Source organism: Phacochoerus africanus, chromosome 11, assembly GCF_016906955.1.
Source record: "Phacochoerus africanus isolate WHEZ1 chromosome 11, ROS_Pafr_v1, whole genome shotgun sequence".
Classification (NCBI taxonomy): Eukaryota; Metazoa; Chordata; class Mammalia; order Artiodactyla; family Suidae; genus Phacochoerus; species Phacochoerus africanus.
The window spans coordinates 6,573,327-6,591,802 of NC_062554.1; the positions used below are offsets into that span (position 1 = coordinate 6,573,327).

Here is an 18,476-nt window from a genome sequence, read left to right on the forward strand (position 1 = left end):
AAGTACTTTCAGAAGGGGGAAAAAAACAGAGGAGTAGATGAGCTAAGTATATCTAAATCTTAATAACTGTTAGACTTCGGTGATGAGTACATGGCAAGCTTATTGCATTATTCTCCCTACTCTCGTGTGTTTAAAATATTCCGTAATAAAAACAATTGTACTCTCCCCTGACCTCACATCTCTTTGCAGCAACCGTGCTTCTCTGCATCCTTCACAGCCAAAGGTCTCCAAAGGGCTGACGATGCTGTCTTTACCTCCCTGGCCACCCACCCAGGCCATCGGGCTTCTGGCCCCACCATCACCCATGTGGCTCTAGTCAGGCTAATTGGTGCATGTCGCCCAGCCCAGCATAATCTCCTTGTTCCCGCCTTACCTGATGGCCCTCCCGCACCAGCATCCCTTCCCAGTGACTCTCTCCCCTCGGGCGACTGCCAGCTGGTCTCCTCCACCTCCCTAGCTGCCCCGCCTCTGACTCTTTGCTGCTCCCTTCATTTCCGGGCTCAGCCCTCCATCGTCCCCTCACTATGCCCTCTCCCTAGGTCACCCCAGCCAGGTCCATGGTTTAATAAACCAGCCCTGGAGTTCCTGTCGTGGCTCAGCAGAAAGAGAATCTGACCAGCATCTATAAGGACGCAGGTTCAATCCCTGGCCTCGCTCAGAGGGTTAAGGATCTGGTATTGCCATGAGCTGTGGTGTAGGTGGCAGATGTGGCTCAAATCTGGTGTTGCTGTGGCTGTGGCGTAGGACGGCAGCTACAGCTCCAATTAGACCCCTAGCCTGGGAACGTATATATGCCGTGGATGCGGCCCTAAAATGACATAAAATAAAATAAAACAAACCAGCCCTGCCTGCTAAGCACCAAATCTACCCCCCAGCCTGGCCTCTGCTGCCCACTGGAAACTTCACCTGGATGTTTGACTTAGCATCCAAAGCCAGTCTCAGGTGTCGTCTCCCATCCCGCTGACCCTGACCTTCCCCTGGTCCCCACGCAGCCCAGTAACATCCCCACCAACCATCGCTTGGCTCTTCACGCCCGAGACCTGGGAGCCATCCTCTGTTCTTTCTCCCGGTCCAGTCTCTGATCCATCAGCAAGTTCCGTCATTTCTCTTTGCAAATATCTCCAAAGTCTGTCCATGTCTCTCCAGCTCTTCTTGCCGTCCCCCAGCCCCCACCACCATCTCCTGCCTGGGCGGCTGCAGTGGCCTCCACTTGTCTGCCCGCCTCCTCTCAGCACCTCCGAACAATCCCCCACGTATACACACTGCAGCCGAAGCAATCTTTCAAAATCATAAATTGGACCTTGGCGTTCCCATCGTGGTGCAGTGGAAAGGAATCTGACTAGGAACCATGAGGGTGGGTTCGCTCCCTGGCCTCACTCAGTGGGTTCAGGATGCAGCATTGCCGTGAGCTGTGGTGTAGGTCAGATGCGGCTTGGATCCTGCGTTGCTGTGGCTGTGGCGTAGGCCGACAGCTATAGCTCGGATTCTACCCCTAGTCTGGGAACCTCCATATGACGTGGGTGCAGCCCTAAAAAGCAAAAAAAAAAAAATTAAAAAAATTAAAAATAAATAAATTGGACCTTGTCACTTCCCTGCCTGAAGCCATCGGCGCCTTCCCGTGAGAGCGTCACACACGGGGTCGTGTGCTCACATTTCACATTGTCACAACCATCACGCACAGCATCACACACGCGACGTCAGGCCCAGGGTCACACACTGGTTTTCACGTGCTTGGTGTCACTCCGTGTTACCCTCCCGGTTGCACACTCAGCTTCACCGTGTGCTTGGAGCCCACGATGACAATTCAGGGTCAGACACTTGAGCCCCAAACTCAGGCCCACACCCGGTGCTGCCCAGTGTCATTCGCCTGTGTTTACATATTTGAGCCTCACGGTGTCACGCTCGGTATCATTCGGCATCACACAGCCAGTACCAGACAGCAGCACGGTGTCCCACAGTCGGTGGCACATCCGCTGTCCCGCACAGTCCTGGACAAGTGGTGTCACACACTTGGTGTCGCTCCATGTCACACACGCAGTGCTGCATTCAGTGACTCCCCCGCTCTCCACACAGTATCCCGAGATCGAAGTCACACTTGATAACATACAGCATCCCAAGCTCCGTGTCACCCAGGAGAACACCTGCTGCCCCACAGTCAGGGTCCCGGTGTATGTCACCCTCAGCATCACCCTGGGTCCCACGAGCCACTCCCCCCCTGCCCGCCCCCACCCCCCCGCTGGGTACAGTCGCAGGAGCTGCTGCCCCGTGTCAAGGCTGTTTCCTGTTGTTGTGCTCAGAGTCCTCAGCCACTGCCTGTTCCTCAAGAATTTCCTGTTGTCAGGGCCCCGTCAGGCCTGGCCCAGCCTGGGATCCGCAGCCTAAAGGCCAAGAGCGGGCAGGAGCCCCGGGCCCTCTGCCCGCCCCGCCCTCGCTGGGCCGGTGGGATTTTTCCCCACCCAGCAACCTGCATCCCGTGGGCCTGGGCTTGTACTGTGCCCGCTGAAAGGAGATGCCCTCTGGGCCCTGCCCCACGCCCAGGACCAGGACTCCGGGGCAGCCTGGATGCAGCTGTCTGCACCATCTGAGCGGCTTGGGACAAGACCGTAGCTGGGCTGTGGGGCTGGGGGCAGCCAGAGAAGAGGGACGGGCCATGAAAGGGGGAGACAAGGCTTAAGTGGCTAGAGAAATTGGGGACGCCTTTCCAAGGATGCCAGCGGAGCACTGGGACCAGAAGGAGGTCGAAGAAAAGGCTTCAGGCAGGAGCGAAGGCTTGGAGGCAGGTTGCCGGGGATGAGAAGGGAACCCCAGGAAAGCGGTCACCCTGCGGGCGCCCCTCCCACTCCTCCCCACCCCCACCGCGCCCCACCGCAGCAGCCCTCAGACTCCAGCTCCAGGCGGGAGGCTCGGGGCACACCCTTCCTGGCCCTGCCTTAGGCGCCCCACCGATTGCCCCCCGAGGCTGTCAAGCCCCTCACCTCCTGCCCCAGGCCAGCCCGCAGGAAGGACAGGCAGAGGCCAGCGCACGCTCCCCACACGGCCTGAGATAAACATTTCCAGGGAAACGGAACTTGTCCTCTCTGTGTTTACAGCCAAGGGCCAGGCGGTGGGGGGAGGGCAGCCAGAGGAACCCCGTCCAGTCCCGGCCCCGCAGCATCTGGCCCAGCCTGGCCTCAGACCTGCTGTGCGCCGCTGAGCCAGTCCCCGCCTCTCGGAGCCCTCAAGGGGACCTCCCTGGGCCTTGGCCTGCCCACCAGCCTTGCCCCCGGCCCACTGCACCTTTCCTCCGTGCAATTCCTGGTGCTGGAGGCCTCGGCCTTCAGACTAGGCTTCCTAATGGCCGGACCTGTGTCGGCCCATCTCCGCCCTGTCCTTGGCCAGTGGGGGGTGTGGACAGATGGAGGGACAGACAGACAGAGACACAGGCGGCAGTGGCAGCTGAGAATGCCTCCTGGCCCTAAGTTCCTGCACACCCCGGGCCTGTGTAGCCCGACAGGTGGGCGCAGACAGATGGCAGGACCTCGGGCCTCGTGGATGCCAGATGCTGTAGCCAACTTGCTGGCAGCAGCTCCCTCGGGGCTGTGGGGCATCACCGAGTCACTAGTTCCCGGTGTGCAGAAGCCGGGAGGAGGCTGCGCAGTTAGGCGCATTCACGGAAGGATTTTAAATCCAAGGCTGAAAATCGCTGCCTGCAGCCGCCCCGCCAGCCTCACCCCAACGCCCCTTGCATGGTAACCTGGGTTCCGCTCACACGTTTGCCTTCTCCTGTGGAGGCCTGGGGACATCGGGCCACATGCCCCTGCACGAACTGCTCCTCGCATCTGCGTGGCTTTCCCCACCCCGTGGCGACGCTACCAGCCAGGACCACCCTGGCTCCTGCCACTGTCTGGGGCTCTCCCACTCACCCACCAGGGCCGGCCTCGGCCTTACTCCAAACTCGGAGACCAAATGCTCCTCAGACCAGGACCCATGGGCAAAGAGATTTTTCGAGATGGGTTCTCAGCACCAAGCCAGCCTCTTGCAGCCCCTCTGAGTCTTTGTTCCAGGCGCCTTTGTGTGTTTGGTCCTGGGCCTGGGCTGGTCCTTGGGGCCCCCCCCGTGGTCCCCTCAGAAGCTGACCACATGGACCTCTGTGACTATCCAGCTGATGCCTGGCCTCATCAGTCAGTGGCCTTGACCCTTCCCATCCTTCAAAGTCCCAAGGCTGCCTCCTCCAGGAAGGCTCCAAGACTGCATCCCATCCAGCACTTGCCCCCTTCTTAGAACACCTCCAACCCCCTCACAGCCATTCTCCTCCCATCAAGAAGCATTTATTGAGCACCTACTATACACAGGCCTATGCCAGGCCCCATGTGGGCCCAGAAGAGACAAAGGGGACTCAGCCTTGGTTCCTTCCCACCAGGCGTTTACCCCTGTGTGGGAAAGGATATATAACCGCCTGGGGTAACAAGTTCAGGGGAGCTTGGGGCTGTGAGTGCCCACGAATGAAGGCAGGCTGATCTGACCTGGGGTGGAGGGAGCAATCTGAGAGGACTTCACAGAGGAGGTGACATCAAATCTGGGCTTGGAAAGGGAGTAGGTAGAGAACAAAGGGACAGGCCCTCCAGAGAGAGGGGTCAGTGCGAACTAAGTCAGGGAGGCCCAGAAGAGCTAGTATCCTGGTAGTGAGCCCTGCCATGTCTGAGGGCCAGGAGGGGGCATGAGGGGAACGATGCCATGCTGGGGTGTTGTCCATCCGCGAGCAGCAGCAGATGCTAACGCCTGGTGCCAGGCAGAGCATTAGGAGGCTCGGTACGGCTACTCATACCCTTGTCCCTGCCTGCCTCGCCCCAGCCCCTGCCCCAGGTGGGGCTCCTTGTCTGGGCCCTGAGAGCCAGACAGAGAGGGCACAGACCTTGCAGGCTCAGCTCCATGCTTGAACTGCCTCAGCTCGACATCTCGAGAGAGGGATGGCCCTGCACCAAAGGAGGAGTCTGGGCCGAGCCTGAGGAGCCCCTTCTCCACGCGGGCTACCTGGCACAGGCCCAGGGAGCCGTCCCGAGAGGGTGTGCTGAACGGACGCCTGCTAGGTGCAGGTGGGTACCAGCAGCGCTGCTCTCATGGCTGTCCTGTTGTCAGTGCCAGGGGAACGGGCTGTGTCCGCAGAACCTCCACGAACCCCAGCCCCGCCCTGTCCAGCAGAGCACAGCCTGGACTTGGCTCCAAGGATCTCACCCGGGAGGGAAGCAGTGAGGGTGTCAGTTCCCTCCAAGGACCCTCTGGGGGCCAGGCCTGGAGCAGGCGCCTCACACATACTCTTTGTAACTTCTCCCAGTAGCTCTCCTTGATTACGTCCAATAACAGGGATTATGTCCAACAAGGATGGAGCTTCTTATCCCCCCAACCTTTTTTTTTTTTTTGCTTTTTAGGGCCGCACCCATGGCATATGGAGGTTCCCAGGCCAGGGGTCGAATCAGAGCTACAGCTGCCGGCATCCATCACAGCCACAGCAACGCGGGATCCAAGCTGCATCTGCAACCTACACCACAGCTCACGGCAACGCTGGATCCTTCACCCACTGAGCCAAGCCGGGATGGAACCCACATCCTCATGGATGCTAGGTGGGTTCGTTACCACTGGAGCCACAGCAGGAACTCCTTCTTATCCCCTTTGGACAGGTGAGGCGACTGATGCTCAGGCTGGTTAAGCGACAAGGTCACACACCTAGGAAGTGGTGAAGCTGGGACTTGAACGGATGCCCGTCTGACCCCATGGTCTGTCTGCTGGATGAGGCCGTCTTATCTCCCCAGCGCCACCTGACAGGAGGGCTCCTTATCGGTCTCCCGTCCCTCTTCTGTCCTTCCATCCGGTGGTCCCCGCAGTCGTCCACCCCAGGCCCCTGCTCTCTCCAATCCTATCCGATGTTGGGGAGTCCCCAGGGGCACAACCAGTCTCTCCCCAGCAGGGCTGAGCGTGGCCCTGGACACTTGGGAAGGGGTGTTGACCGAACCCAGAAACGGATCAGGCTCTGCCCAGAGACCAGGCAGACACCTGCCATTTTCACGGCGTGTGAGAGGCTGGGGGGCAGGACAGAGCTGAGAACCGAGGGGCTCAGAGCTGGAGATCCTCCGTCTGAGGGAGGGGCCGGGGGACCCAGGCAAAGGATGACCTGGGGATGCTTCAGGGAGAGTGAGACTTGGTGCTAAAAAGGAGGGCAGAACTTGAACTTGTAGGGAGCAGGCCCCAGGGCCTAGGGCAAGGGCGCAGTGCACAGAGGCATGAATGAGGAGCCTGGGCCTGGCTCCTTCCCTCGGGCCCGGCTCCCTTGGCCCAGGAGGGTCTCCGTTTCCTGGGAGGATGATAGATCCAGCCTTTCCTGGCAGGTGGCAGCGGCTGCCGAGGCACGGCTGGCTCCCAGGAACACCATCTGGCCCAGCTCCGGGGGGAGCCCCCGCCCCATGGGGAATGCCACAGCCACAAATAAATTAATAATGACTTTCCAGCCCCTTCCTTTCTCCCCTCCCCAGCTCCCAGCTGCAGGCGCATCCTCAGGGCTGGGCTCCATGTCCCAGCGAGGAGCCCGTGATGACCCTCAGGGATGAAAAAGGCACATCCCCAGGCTCGAGATGTCCACTGTCCACAGGGAAAGAGGTACAGAGCCACATGGCATGGAACAGAGGGCACTCATGGCACAGACAGCAGAATGCCCTAGCGACTGACCGCCAGGGCAGGAGAGCTCAGAGGAGGGAGCATGAGGCAGGGAGGGCTTCCTGGAGGAGGGGAGGCTAGAACTGAGCCCAGAAGGATCGGGAAGCTGAAGGGAAAGAGGCCGGCGGGAGAGGTCTGAGGGAGGCGGGAGCGGAGGAAGGAGGGCCTGGGACCCGGCGGGGGCTACAGAGGGAACGGGGGAGGGGAGCGTGGAGAATTTTTGAGCAGAAAAGGACCAGTTCAGGTTTGTGGGTTCGAAAGATCTTCCTGGAAGCCACATGGAGAAGAGGGGCACCGGAAAGCAGCCGGCCAGCGAGCCGTCCAGGGGAAACGACCCGTCCAGACTGGGTCAGGCAGGGGAATGGAGAGCGGGCGAGGAGGGCAGAGCATCAGCAGGGAGTTGCTGGATGAGGGCGGGGAGGACCAGGGAACTGTCTGCGTGGTCTCCCAGGTGACGTGTAGGACGGGACCCCAGGCAGGAGTAGGGTGGGAGAGGTGGTCTTGGTAGGGGGTGACCCGAGGCCGGAGGGAGTGGGGCTGAGATTCGGCTCCAGCCTCCCAGTCCTCCCAGGGGTGGGGGCAATGCTCAGACTGACCCCCACCTGCGCCCCCCCAGCCCCAAGCCCACCCACTCTCCCTCCGCTGAGCTCTCACCTGCAGTGGGCGGTCTCTACTCCCTGGGGGCACTGGCTCCTGTGCATGGAGGTCCCAGCCGGCTGCAGAGACAAGAAGGCCAGGGGCTGAGGCCTGCCAGGCCCTCTCCCCTTCTCCTCATCCTGCCCCTCCCCCGGCCCCTGGCAGACCTGGGGCTTCCTGTCTCCCCCAGGCGGCCTCCTCCAGGGAGCCCTGCTGGATTGCACCCCACTTCCCAGGGGCGCCTCTGGCTCTGGCGTATCTTCAGTCCCCGAACTCTGAGAACAGAGCCTAACTTTCAGCCTCGGGCTCCTTGGGAGGGGAAATGACTGCATTTGTCCCCCCTCTGTGGCCCCCTCCACTTCTGCTTCCCTCCCTTCCCTTCTGCTCTCTCAGCCTCAGCTTCCGCATCTATAAAATGGGATTTGTAACAGCCAGTTCACCCGGGCACTGGACTGGGCTCCCAGCTGGGGTGGCTGTGAATCCTAAGTGAATGGGGTGGCATGTGTGAGTCCTCAGCCCCCAGCCTGGGCCCATCAGCACGAGGCCACTGCTCCCACGTGCTGGCAGACACACCTGGACCCGCTCATTCACTCCAGGTCTCAAGAGCGTCCCCCTGCCGCCCAGGTGGCCTCCAGAACCCCAGCCCCTCTGGGAGGCGCTGCCCAGGGCCCGGCTGTCGCTCCCCACCCCCACCCATAAGCGCACCCAGGCATCGGACAGGCACAGGCGGCGGGATATTCTGAGCCTGGCTTGGTTCCCGTCAGCTGCTGGCCGCCATGCCAGCCTGGCGCGGGCACAGGGGCTGATTTGATTTGGCAGCTTCGAAGCGTGCGGCGGGGAGGGGGAGGCGGGGAGGGGGATGAGACACCCATCCCTGCTAGGGAATAAACAGCCTCGGGCACTCAGCGAGCTGCAGGGAGGGCACAGGCTAGCAGCGCGGGGTGGGGGGTGGGGGTCCTGGTTCCCTGCCTGGCGCCCCCTTCTTCTCCCTGGACACCTGGCTGTGACCGCTGGCATCTCCGGTTCTCCCTGGGTCACCACAGTGGTCACAGTAGCCGCACCTGGTGTGTGGACGCTTGTGGTGTGGCTGCGGACGGGTCCAGTTGTCCCCCCTGTCCCTGTGTCCTGTGGGGTCTCCCTCCGCAGCAGTGCCTTCAGCTGGGCCCACGTGGCCCAGCATGATGGGGTCTGTGAGTGTCTAGATGGGGTCATCTCCCAGAGCGACTGTGACCCCGCGGCTGGGCCTCGATTGGGGGACTGATTGCAGCCCAGGGCTGACAAGCTCGCCCGTGTGCATTGTCTCGGCCCGTTTCTTCCCTCTGTGCGATGACCCGCTAACCCAGTCACGTCCGGCAGAGGATATGACGCAGGCCAAGATAAGCGCCTGACCTCAGGGCCCATCCCTTTGTCTGCAAGCCAAAGGCTTCTTTTCCACCCACAGCCACCCTCGCACTGCCCCGGGACAGCCCCCTTCCCTGCCCCAAGAAGAGGCAGTGCTAGTTTCGCTGGACGCTAACTGCCCCCCGGGCTCTCCCTGGAGAGGCTCCTGCCCCATTCTGTCCCCATCACCCCCTGCAAGCACAGGGGAGGTGGACAGGATGAGGGGTGTCTCGGCTAGGCATCCACAGCTCCTCCATAATCTAACCACCCTCCTGCCCACCCCCCACTCGGAGGCCCACTCGTTAACATGCAGACAGCCCTGGGGAACCTGGACTCCACGGCCTCTGGTCAGACACCTGCTACTGGAGGTCAGGGGTGCTCATGTTCTGACCTCTGCACTGAGAGGGCAGGGGTGTAGGGTCAGACCAGGACCCTGGTCCTAAGGGGCCCACAGGCCAGAGCTGTGCCCCAGACATCAGCCAAGAGGTCAGGGTAGGGTGGCGCCTACTTTGGGAAAGACGCAATGTCTCATCTGTCACTGCCTCCCCATTGTCCACTGTCCTCTGGGGACCTCAAGACGCTCCCCACCCAACCACAGGAAGCTGAGCCCCTCCTGGAGACAGAAGGAGGGAACACTCAAGAAGGGACTCCAGGACTCGCGGGAGACTCAGCCATGCGCTTGGGGCCACAGAAGAGGGACCTAGGCTCATGGAACTCAGTTGTCACAAAGGGGCTGGTGCAATGGAGATAGCAGAGAGCTCCTGGGGGCCTTCCTGGAGGAGGTGTGGTGCCTCACAGGAAGAGAACACTAGGTACCCGGACAGCCTCCCCACTCTGCGATATAGGTTTATACCTGGGACTCGCACGTGGTTGCAGGTGTCTGTGTGTCCATGTGGGCACGGGTGTGCAGTCATGGAGCCCTGAGCTCGGGTCTGTCCCCAAGGGCAGGGTCTGCCCGAGGTAGGGGTCAGCCAGGCAGCAGGCACAGTGACAGAGAAGAGTGCAAAGAAGCAGAAGGGAGAGGAGGCCTCTCGGTTTGGTCATAACGGAGTCAGTCCTCAAACCCTCGGTGCCTGTGGCCAAGACAGTGTGCTTCCGTGACCTGGGCTCTGCCACTGGGCAACTTCAGGCAGGACCGTGCCCTCTCTGGGCTACTGCCCTCATCTGAAGAATAAACGAGATGGACTTGATGACCTCCTAGGGCCCTTCCAAGCCTAATGGTGTTTCGGAGAGACGGACACAGACAGAGATGGGGACATAGAGGGACGGGAGAGTGGCCGCGGGGAAGCAGAGAGAGTGAGAGGGCTGGGACAGCAGGAGGATGAGAGGAAAGCGCTCGAGGCCCCTGTGGGTCAGGCATCTGGGGAGGAGCTCCCGGCTGGGGACCCTATCCTCAGGGCCACGACAGGATGTGGTAGACAATGGAGCCTGGCGATGGCAGACAGTAGTTGTCCCCACCCCACCTGCCTCCTGGCCAATGGGAGGGGAAGGACCAAGGGGGACAGACAAAGGCTAAGCCCCCCACCCCGAGTCCTGCCTCCGCTCCAGCTCTCCAGGTGTTCTGGGGACGGGGGGAGCTGCGGGCAGTGGGGAACGGCCCGGACTGGGCATCAGGCCCTGCTGTGCTGTGTGACCCGGGCCAGCTTCCAGCCTCTGTCAGTTGATCCGTGGACATACTGGGCTGGGTATGGCGCAGTGGTATTGCATTCCGAGGGACCCACCAGGATGGCTCTCTAGAGGGCCGAGGTCCTTCTCTCCTGCTTGGAGGTTCTTTCCCTGCCTCTGATGTGGGTGCCGAGACTGGGCGCAACCCCAGAGAAGCCAGCCGCCGGACAGATGAGCCAGCCATGCGCAGGGCACACTTCAGGGGAGCCCCATGGGTCATCAGCCTCCAGGCCCCCGGCTTGGGACTCCCTTCCTTAAGCCCTTCTTGTAGCCATTCTAGGGCACAAGCAGGATCCTTCCACCTTGGCCTGCGCTCTAAGGGTGCCAACGGGTCCGCAGCCGATGCCCACACTGCCCCTCTGGCTGCCTGGCCTCTGCCCTAGTCTTCTGTCTTGGGTCCCCGCCGGCCGGGGCAAGTGCATTCCCGTGTGTGCGTGCGTGCGTGCATGCGTGTGTGTGTGTGTGTGTCCAGGAAGCGCTGTCTCCTGTTTCCCCCTCAGGCCAGGACTGCCAGGGATGGAGCGGATGGGGGCCAGCAGGCTCCTCCTTCCTCCTCGGCCCGAGGTTTCTCCCAAAGACTTTGGGGGCTCGGAGGACAGCTGCTCCCCTCTCTGCCACGGTCAGAAATGACTGGAGATGGGAGGCAGGGGGACGAAGGGAACCACCCCGTACCCTGCCAGCTCAGGGAGGGGCGGATCCCGCGTGTGCACACACGTCAGAATGCTGCGGCAGGAGAAACTGCCCGTGGGACCCAGCTTGAGAGGGTCTCCTACCCCGTAAATGCCAGCCCCTCCGCCCTCCCAGGGGCTGAGGGATGCCCGCCAACCAGAGCTGTCTCCACGGCTTCTTGTTATGTTTTTAAAACTGAACGTCGACATTAACAAGGCAGGTGGTTGCAGCTCTTCCCAGCAACCCCATTTAGAATCATTGAATCATCAAATCATCAAATCCTAGAATCCTGGAATCACAGACTGTCCGCGTCTTTGGCTCCCGGAGTCTCAGCATCTTAAAGTTACAGAATGTCGGATCACACAACCACACATCCACACCGCCCTGGCTGCGAGCTGAGAGCCTCGGAAGGCTGGAACCCCATACAATGACAATGCCAGATTTCCCCGAGGGCCCTACACCCCGCGAGCCCGTCCATCCCAACGTCCTCCTTGTGTGGGTGAGAAAATTCAGCCCAGAAAGTAGCCTGAGTCAAGATCGCGGAACAGTGGGAACCAAGCACTGCCCAGCCTGAGATCATAATTCGGGACCTCAGCACCCCGGTTTTCCGGAAATGGCCCAGCTTTTGCTTTTGGGATACAGAATCCAAGGGAAGGTGCTCTTTTAACCCTGCTCACTCCGCCTTCCCCCTTCTCTGCTGCTGCCTCCCACCCACCACCCCAACGGGGCCCCGCAGCAAGCACCTCATCTCCGGCCCCTCGTACCCTCAATTCCTACAACTTCCTCCTGGGGTCTGTACCCGGGCCCCTCGAATAAAGGCAGCCATAGATGGGTGAAGTTCAAGGGGACAGTCCCTCAGGGTAGGGGACAGGAAAAGCAAAATGCCTGCCACTTGAAGCCACCAGCCAGAGGACCGGCTTCCCAGAGGAAGTGCCCTGAACAAGAGGCCAGAAGGTCCTGGAGTCCCCCGGGGGTCCAGCCACACCAGAGCAGCAGCTTCAAGGGACCCAGATCCAAAGGGGAGGAATGCGGTGGAGGCTTGCCGTCGGTATTAGAAGCATCACAAATGTATGCGTAGCATCTTCATGAATTTACATTTTAACTCATCTTGGGATGTACTCATACATTTTTGAATTTGAATTTTATTCACTATTACATTTTGCAGATTGTTTTAATGTTTGAATTCTGAACGCTCTTTGCCCCGGACGGATCCCGAGTCCCCAAACCACAGATGAGGATGCGGCAGCCCCCAGGGGGGCTCCTGGTCTGTTTAGCCTCAAAGCTCTTGACCAGGGAGGCCGTCCTGAGACCTTCTGCTCCTCAGAGACCCTGACCAGGCCCAGGCATCTGCCCTTACGTCCTGTCTGCCCTCACGTGGCCCCTCAGACCCCAGGCCGGCGCTCTCCCCCGGGTCACCGCTCCAGCTGACGGCTGCTTTCCCCGCCTCTGCCCCTCTGTGCCTTCACTTCCCTTTCTGGCTTTTTCCCGTTCAGCCTTGTCATCCTTCATCTGAACCACACTGACCCAGCCTCCCGCCTCACCCCTGCTAGGTGCGCTCCACTCCGTCCGTGGCCCAGGGAGCTCCCTCACAGGTGGATCTGAGCAGTCCTGTCCGCATTTTTTTCTTTTCTTTTTCTTTTTCTTTTTTTTTGCTTTTTATGGCCACACCCAAAGCATATGGAAGCTCCCAGGCTAGGGGTCTAATCGGAGCTACAGCAACTTGGGATCTGAGCTGCGTCTGCGACCTTCACCACAGCTCATGGCAACACCGGATCCTTACCCCACTGAACAGGGCCAGGGATTGAACCCTCATCCTCGTGGATAGTAGCTGGCTTCTTTACCACTGAGCCACAGCGGGAACTCCAGGCCTGCCTTGCTTTCAACTCATCCCCTAGTGCCCGGTTCCCCTGGAGAAAGTCCACCAAGTTCCTTGACATGGCAGCAAAGTCCTGCACAATTTGGCCCCTGCCAGCCTCGCCAGCCTCATCTCCTGAGGCTCCACCCTCCCTGGCCCTGGCTTCCCAGCCCTCAGCCACCCTGGCAGTTCCGGATCCAGCTCCATGGAATGGTCCCCTCCCTCTGTCTGTCACCAGCAAGGCTTCACATTCGCCATTCTCTCCTCCTTTCTGTCCAGAACTTTCTCCTGGCTCATCCCTCGGTTCTCCATTTAGATATGTTTCCTCTTGGAAACTCCCCAGTTTGCCCTCCCTCTCGCTGAATTAGGGGCCCCTGTTCTGTTCTACCACGGCCCCCGAGTTTCCCTCCAGCATCGCCTTCCCCACACGAACTGTCAGCCTCAGCCTTTGTCTCTGCCCCTCCTCCACCCCATCACCTGTCCCCTGGTGGCCCTGGTACCTGGGTCAGTCTACCTGCCGAGGGACAAATGCCTTGTTGCTCAGCATGTGTGGCCGAACCTTAAAATGCTCGCAGTGCTCTCTACCCACCCTCTCCGTTGGGCACAGAGGAGGTGCTCACTAAATGGCCATCCATAAAGGCCTGGCAGTACACAGTGTGTGGCATGGACAGGGTGGCCTGGTGTGCCCAGAGGAAGCGAGAGTCCCTGGGCTGGGCTGGGGACGTCCTAGAGGAGGCATCTGGAACGATGGTCCGTGTGTCAGTCCTAAGACAGCCACTGAGATCAGGCCCCAGGAAGTCCCCGGCCCACATTAGGGCCATCAGAGCCTGGCCAGAGTCTGCAATGAGGGAGATTTGGTGACCAGAGCACAGGACAGGGCCCCCAGAGATGCTGGCAGGGCAGTCAGGGAAGGCTTCCCGGAGGAGGGGCCACTTCCGGTGAAACAGGGGGCAGGGGAGAAGGTGGAGATGAGCCGGGCTGGAGAGAGAGATGGGAAAGAGAAAGCCCAGCTCCTTGTCGTCCTTTACCCCTGAGAGGAAAGAGAAGCGGGAGTTGGATGGGCAGGAGGAAAGGAAGAAGCCAAGGAGGCACAGAGATAACCTCAGTGCCGCCACCATAGCCAGGGTGGGTATGGATGGCTGGGGCTGGCAGGGAGCAGATCCCCAGCTGTGGTTGGGAAATGTTTCCTGTCTCCTTGCCAGGGGGTCATTAATAATCGTTTACCCGCCACAGGCAGCACAGAGGCCAGCCAGGGAGCAGCACGGGGCCGGGGCCGGAGCCCAGCCTGGCAGCCGGGAGAGCTATGTTCCAGGCCCAGCTCTGCCACCTTGCTGGGGAACCTGCACGTGCCACCTGCGCTCTCCTGGTCTCCCCTAATGCTGGTGAAAGGAAGGTCGCTACCGACTTCTCGGCTCTGGGCCTCAGTTTCCCTAGGTGGCACCTGGGCTGCCAGCCCCACAGGGGGCGAGGGGCTGCCAGCCCCACAGGGGCGAGGTGCCTCGATGGTCAGGATGAGCATCTGGGCCCTGCTGAGCCGAGCTCAGGTCACATGGCATGGGCAGACCCAACCCAGGCTCCGCAGGGCTCAGCTTCTGGGGGAGCCAGACCCCAACACAGTGGAGTGCAGGCCTGGAGCCCATCGGACGGTGGGAACCCAAGGGCGGACGGTCCGCTAGGGCCTGGGGGGCTGGAAAGGCAGGGCTTCTCAGACACAGGACGTGGGAGCCCTGCGAGGCCTATCTGGCCACTGGTCTGACCCCAGAACTTAAAACCGTGCCCGCCTGGTACACAGCAGGTGCTCAATACTTATGGAGACCAGAAAGAGTCCATCTGTTAAAGGAGACGCTTGTGAAAGGAGCTTGGCATTTGGAAAGAGCTGCCTAAAATGTGACGGTGAGGACGAGGACAACAGTGACCCTGGCCAAAGACAACGCGACGGTAGAAGCCTGAGCAGGCAGGAGGCCCGTGGCCGCCAAGAGCCCACCAGCCCCGCCTGGGAGTGAGCGCCAGCCTTCGCAATCCCTTTTTCCAGTTGGGCCATAATCTTCCTCAGCCCAAGGCCACATTTCTCTGCCCATCCCATACCTGCTCCAAGGCTCAGCTTAAGTCCACTCACTTCAGAGAACCTTCTGGAATGTGGTGCTGAGGCGCTGGCCTCCAGCTCCCCTCACTGACTCTGGGGGTCTCTGCGTCTTCCAACCACAGGGAGTCCTGGCCCCGCACACTCGCAAACCTGTCAGCAGGCTGGCCTTTCGGCACCAAGGCCTCCCCAGAGCTTTCTGTGGAGGGTACGCCCTGGGTTCTCCTACGGAACCATCAGACTAGATCCAAAGGCGTGATCAGGCCTCCTTTTTCAGAGAAACGTCTCTGTGAGGACAGGAACTCTCCCCCCGACCCAAATCAGATGTGGGGTCAACAAAATTAGAGATACGTCGAGGTCTTCCTGGTTGCCCCCCAGCCCGGGACCCTCCTGGGCGCCACCCAGAGAAGAGAAGAGGACCAGCCAGCAGGCAGAAGGGGGCGCTTGGCTGCTCAGCACCCCGGAGATGACGTGAGCAGGAAGGGCACTGGGACCCGCATGGGACTAAGACCTCAGGGGTGGCAAACCCGCCCAACCCCAAGCCCCGCTCCAGCTGCTCTTGGGCTCCTCTGCCCCCCGGCGCCCTGCTCCTGGCACCCCCCCCCTGGGCAACCACCCAGGCCTCGGCCTGCACCCAGACCCCTGCCCTCTGCGGAGCACTGCGAGGTGGCGGTCAGCACAGCAACCCCGCGACATGCGCATCCTCTCCCCGTCCCTCCCCATCCCAGCCCCAAACACAGGCGAAGAGGAAAAGAACAAAGCTTCCCGGAGCGTGACATCGGCCGTCTGTCCAGCGCCCGCCTGGCCGGAAACCCAAGACAAAGGCCTTGGTCAAAGCGAGGGGGACGAAGGGCAAAGGGGAGAGGCAGCCTGGCCTGGGCATCTCTGGGGACCTAATGGGAGGGAAGCAAGGACAGGATGGCAGCCAAGCCCTCCCTACACACACACACACACACACACACACACACACACACACACACGTCACTCCACAAACATTTATGGGACACCAGCTGTATTCTGCCACCACAAACATCACACCCCTCATTCCTCACCCCCCACACCTTCTGTACACACGCCTGCACCCCCTGCAGTGCCTTCCACAGCCCCCCCACCCCGCCTCGCACCCCACACCCCAGCCCCCTGGACCCGCGTCCCACACTGCTCACCACACACGTGAACAGCTCTCAGGGAGAAAAGATCACGCATTCCATGTGTCACATCGAAAAGTCACAGAGCCCACCCGCCCCCACTTACACGCCACCCTCACCCCCACCCTCCCACAGGCACCTCGCAGACCCTACATACACCGCGCCAAGCGCGCGCGCGCGCACACACACACACACACACATCCAATTACATTCCACACACACACATGCCACCCAGACAGAGACACACCCGCATAGATAATGTGCCCACTTCACGTCACCCCAAAACGGCACAGGGTGGGGGCACACACAGCTCCTCAGCACACAGTCCTGCATGCACACTGCCTCCTCCCCACACACACTGGGGGTGCACACGCGCGGACCCCTGCGCCTCGGCTGCTGCACTGTTTCCTACCTAGAGCTGCACAATCAGCCACCACACAAACACGTGACACTCCAACACCAACACACAGGTCCTGATTTCCTGAGCCACTCCAGGATGGAACTCGATGACGGAGCCAGTCCCCTGGGCTGCAGACACACCGGGCCACTCGCAGCCCCTCCCCCGCCCCCCCAACGCGCCCAGACAACCCTCCCCTCAGGCCCCTCCGGTGGCCCTTCCGGTTTCACACAACAGCTTCGAACACACACAAATGCACACGCGGCCCTCCGTGTAAGCTGCCCCTGCAAACTCCCCATCCCACCCTGATACACACACAACCATGAACACATGTCCCCCCCCCAGACACAACAGTCACTCACACAGCCGCCACCCTTCACCGACGACGAGGCCACCCAAATGCCACACGCACCATCCTCACCCTCCAAAGCCCCCACGAGTCCCCCAAATAAGCCCACTCGTGATGACATGCACATCATACTGCATGACACAACACACATGCTCACACACGAGGCACACCCGACACCCCCCCCAACGCATCCTACTCGAGCGCCCCCTCCCAGACTCACCCAGCCCGCCCACCTCCCACCACAGGTGACTGACCACGGCTCCCCTCCTCCATCTCAGGCTCCTGCTTCCTCAAGTCAAGGCCAGGACAGTGGGGATGAGGGGGTTGGAAGTGATAAACCTTAGTGCCCCACGTGCAATCCCCACCCGCCTTAAACCCCTGGGCACCACCCAAGGGCTGCATGCTCCATGTTTAGCCCCTTCCACCAGCACCCACGCCATGCTATGCCTGACACCACAGGGAGGGCTAGAGGTCCTGGGGACACGGGCCTGGCACTCTGAGCGAGTCCCCTCTCCACCCAAAGGCAAAGGCCAGTGTAAGGGGAAGAGATGACCAAGAAAAAGGCTCTAGAACGAAGATAGAAACCTCGAGAAGTGGGGGGAGTGGTGGGCAGCCAGTGAGAGGTGGGCACATGGGTAAGAGACCAAACAAGAGAGAAAGAGGGGGGCAGAGAGAGAGGTTCCCCAGAAAGACTTGGAGAAGCCAGAGAATAACGTGGGGCCACCATACCGGAGAGATACAAGAGGGGAGGGCGAGACAAGCCGGAAAAAAACTGGGATCTCCGATGCGGGAGGGAGGAGGGAGAGCAGGAAGGGAGGGAGGGATCCTGCAGGGAGAGCAGCACTGTGATGGAAAGAGGTGTCTGGACCCTGGAGTGGGGGGTCTCCAGGGTCCAGACGTTTGAGTGGGAATCTGGGTGGGGGCACTGATGAGGCTGTGGAGTAGGGGTTCAGGGGTTTAGAATGAGGCCCCAGCTCCGAGGTGAGGTCCTGGCTAAGAGCTGGGGGTTCAAGTGTTCTGGGTGTGCTTGCGGTCACACACACACACACACACACACATGGGGCTCAAGGGCGTGGGGAGGGGTCCTCCATTAATCTGGGAGGCAGGGGGTTCCAGGCTTGAATGGGGGGGTCCCACTGTGGACTGGGAGTTCAGAGCTTGGGGTGGAGTCCTGGATCTGAAAGGGGTTCAGAGTCTGGCTTTCGGTTTGGACTGTGAGCTGGGGATTCGAGGTCTCCGGGTATGGGCTGCAGTCCCAGCACAGGAGTGGGGTTTACAACTAGGGCAGGGGGTCCCCACCCTAGGAGGTTCCAGGGCCAGGGTGGACCGTGGGGCCGGCGACTGCACGCTCCGCGGAGGACCGGGCCGGGCGCTCACCCAACACCCCGTTCCCCTCGTGCCCAGAGCTGGGGGGGGCCCCCCCTACCTGCAGGCTGTCGGCGCATGGCTGCGGCGGCGGCGGCGGCGGCGGCGGCTCGTCCGGCTTGAGGAAGACCTGCTGGCCCCGCCTGAGGAATTGGACAACAGCGATGAGGATGTGGTGCAGCACCAGGACCATGCTCGCAGCCGCCCGCCCGCCCGCCGGCCCGGCCGCTGCACTCGGTCAGCGCGTC

General features: G+C 61.0%; 1 protein-coding gene across 3 annotated transcripts in view; it reads right to left on the reverse strand.

Moving 5' to 3' along the window:
- PDE2A (phosphodiesterase 2A) overlaps positions 1 to 18,476 on the reverse strand; it is a 65,054-nt gene extending 46,578 nt beyond the window's left edge. Inside the window, exons 1-2 of one of the 3 annotated variants that reach the window (XM_047752178.1) lie at positions 18,290 to 18,462; positions 7,339 to 7,400 (exon numbers count right to left, since the gene is read on the reverse strand). In XM_047752178.1, coding sequence (XP_047608134.1) covers positions 7,339 to 7,400; positions 18,290 to 18,308 — 81 coding nt within the window. In that variant the 5' untranslated portion in view covers positions 18,309 to 18,462. Of the gene's footprint in view, positions 1 to 7,338; positions 7,401 to 8,381; positions 8,575 to 18,289 lie in introns of those variants that run through there. The other 2 variants (XM_047752176.1, XM_047752177.1) reach the window with 2 other exon arrangements.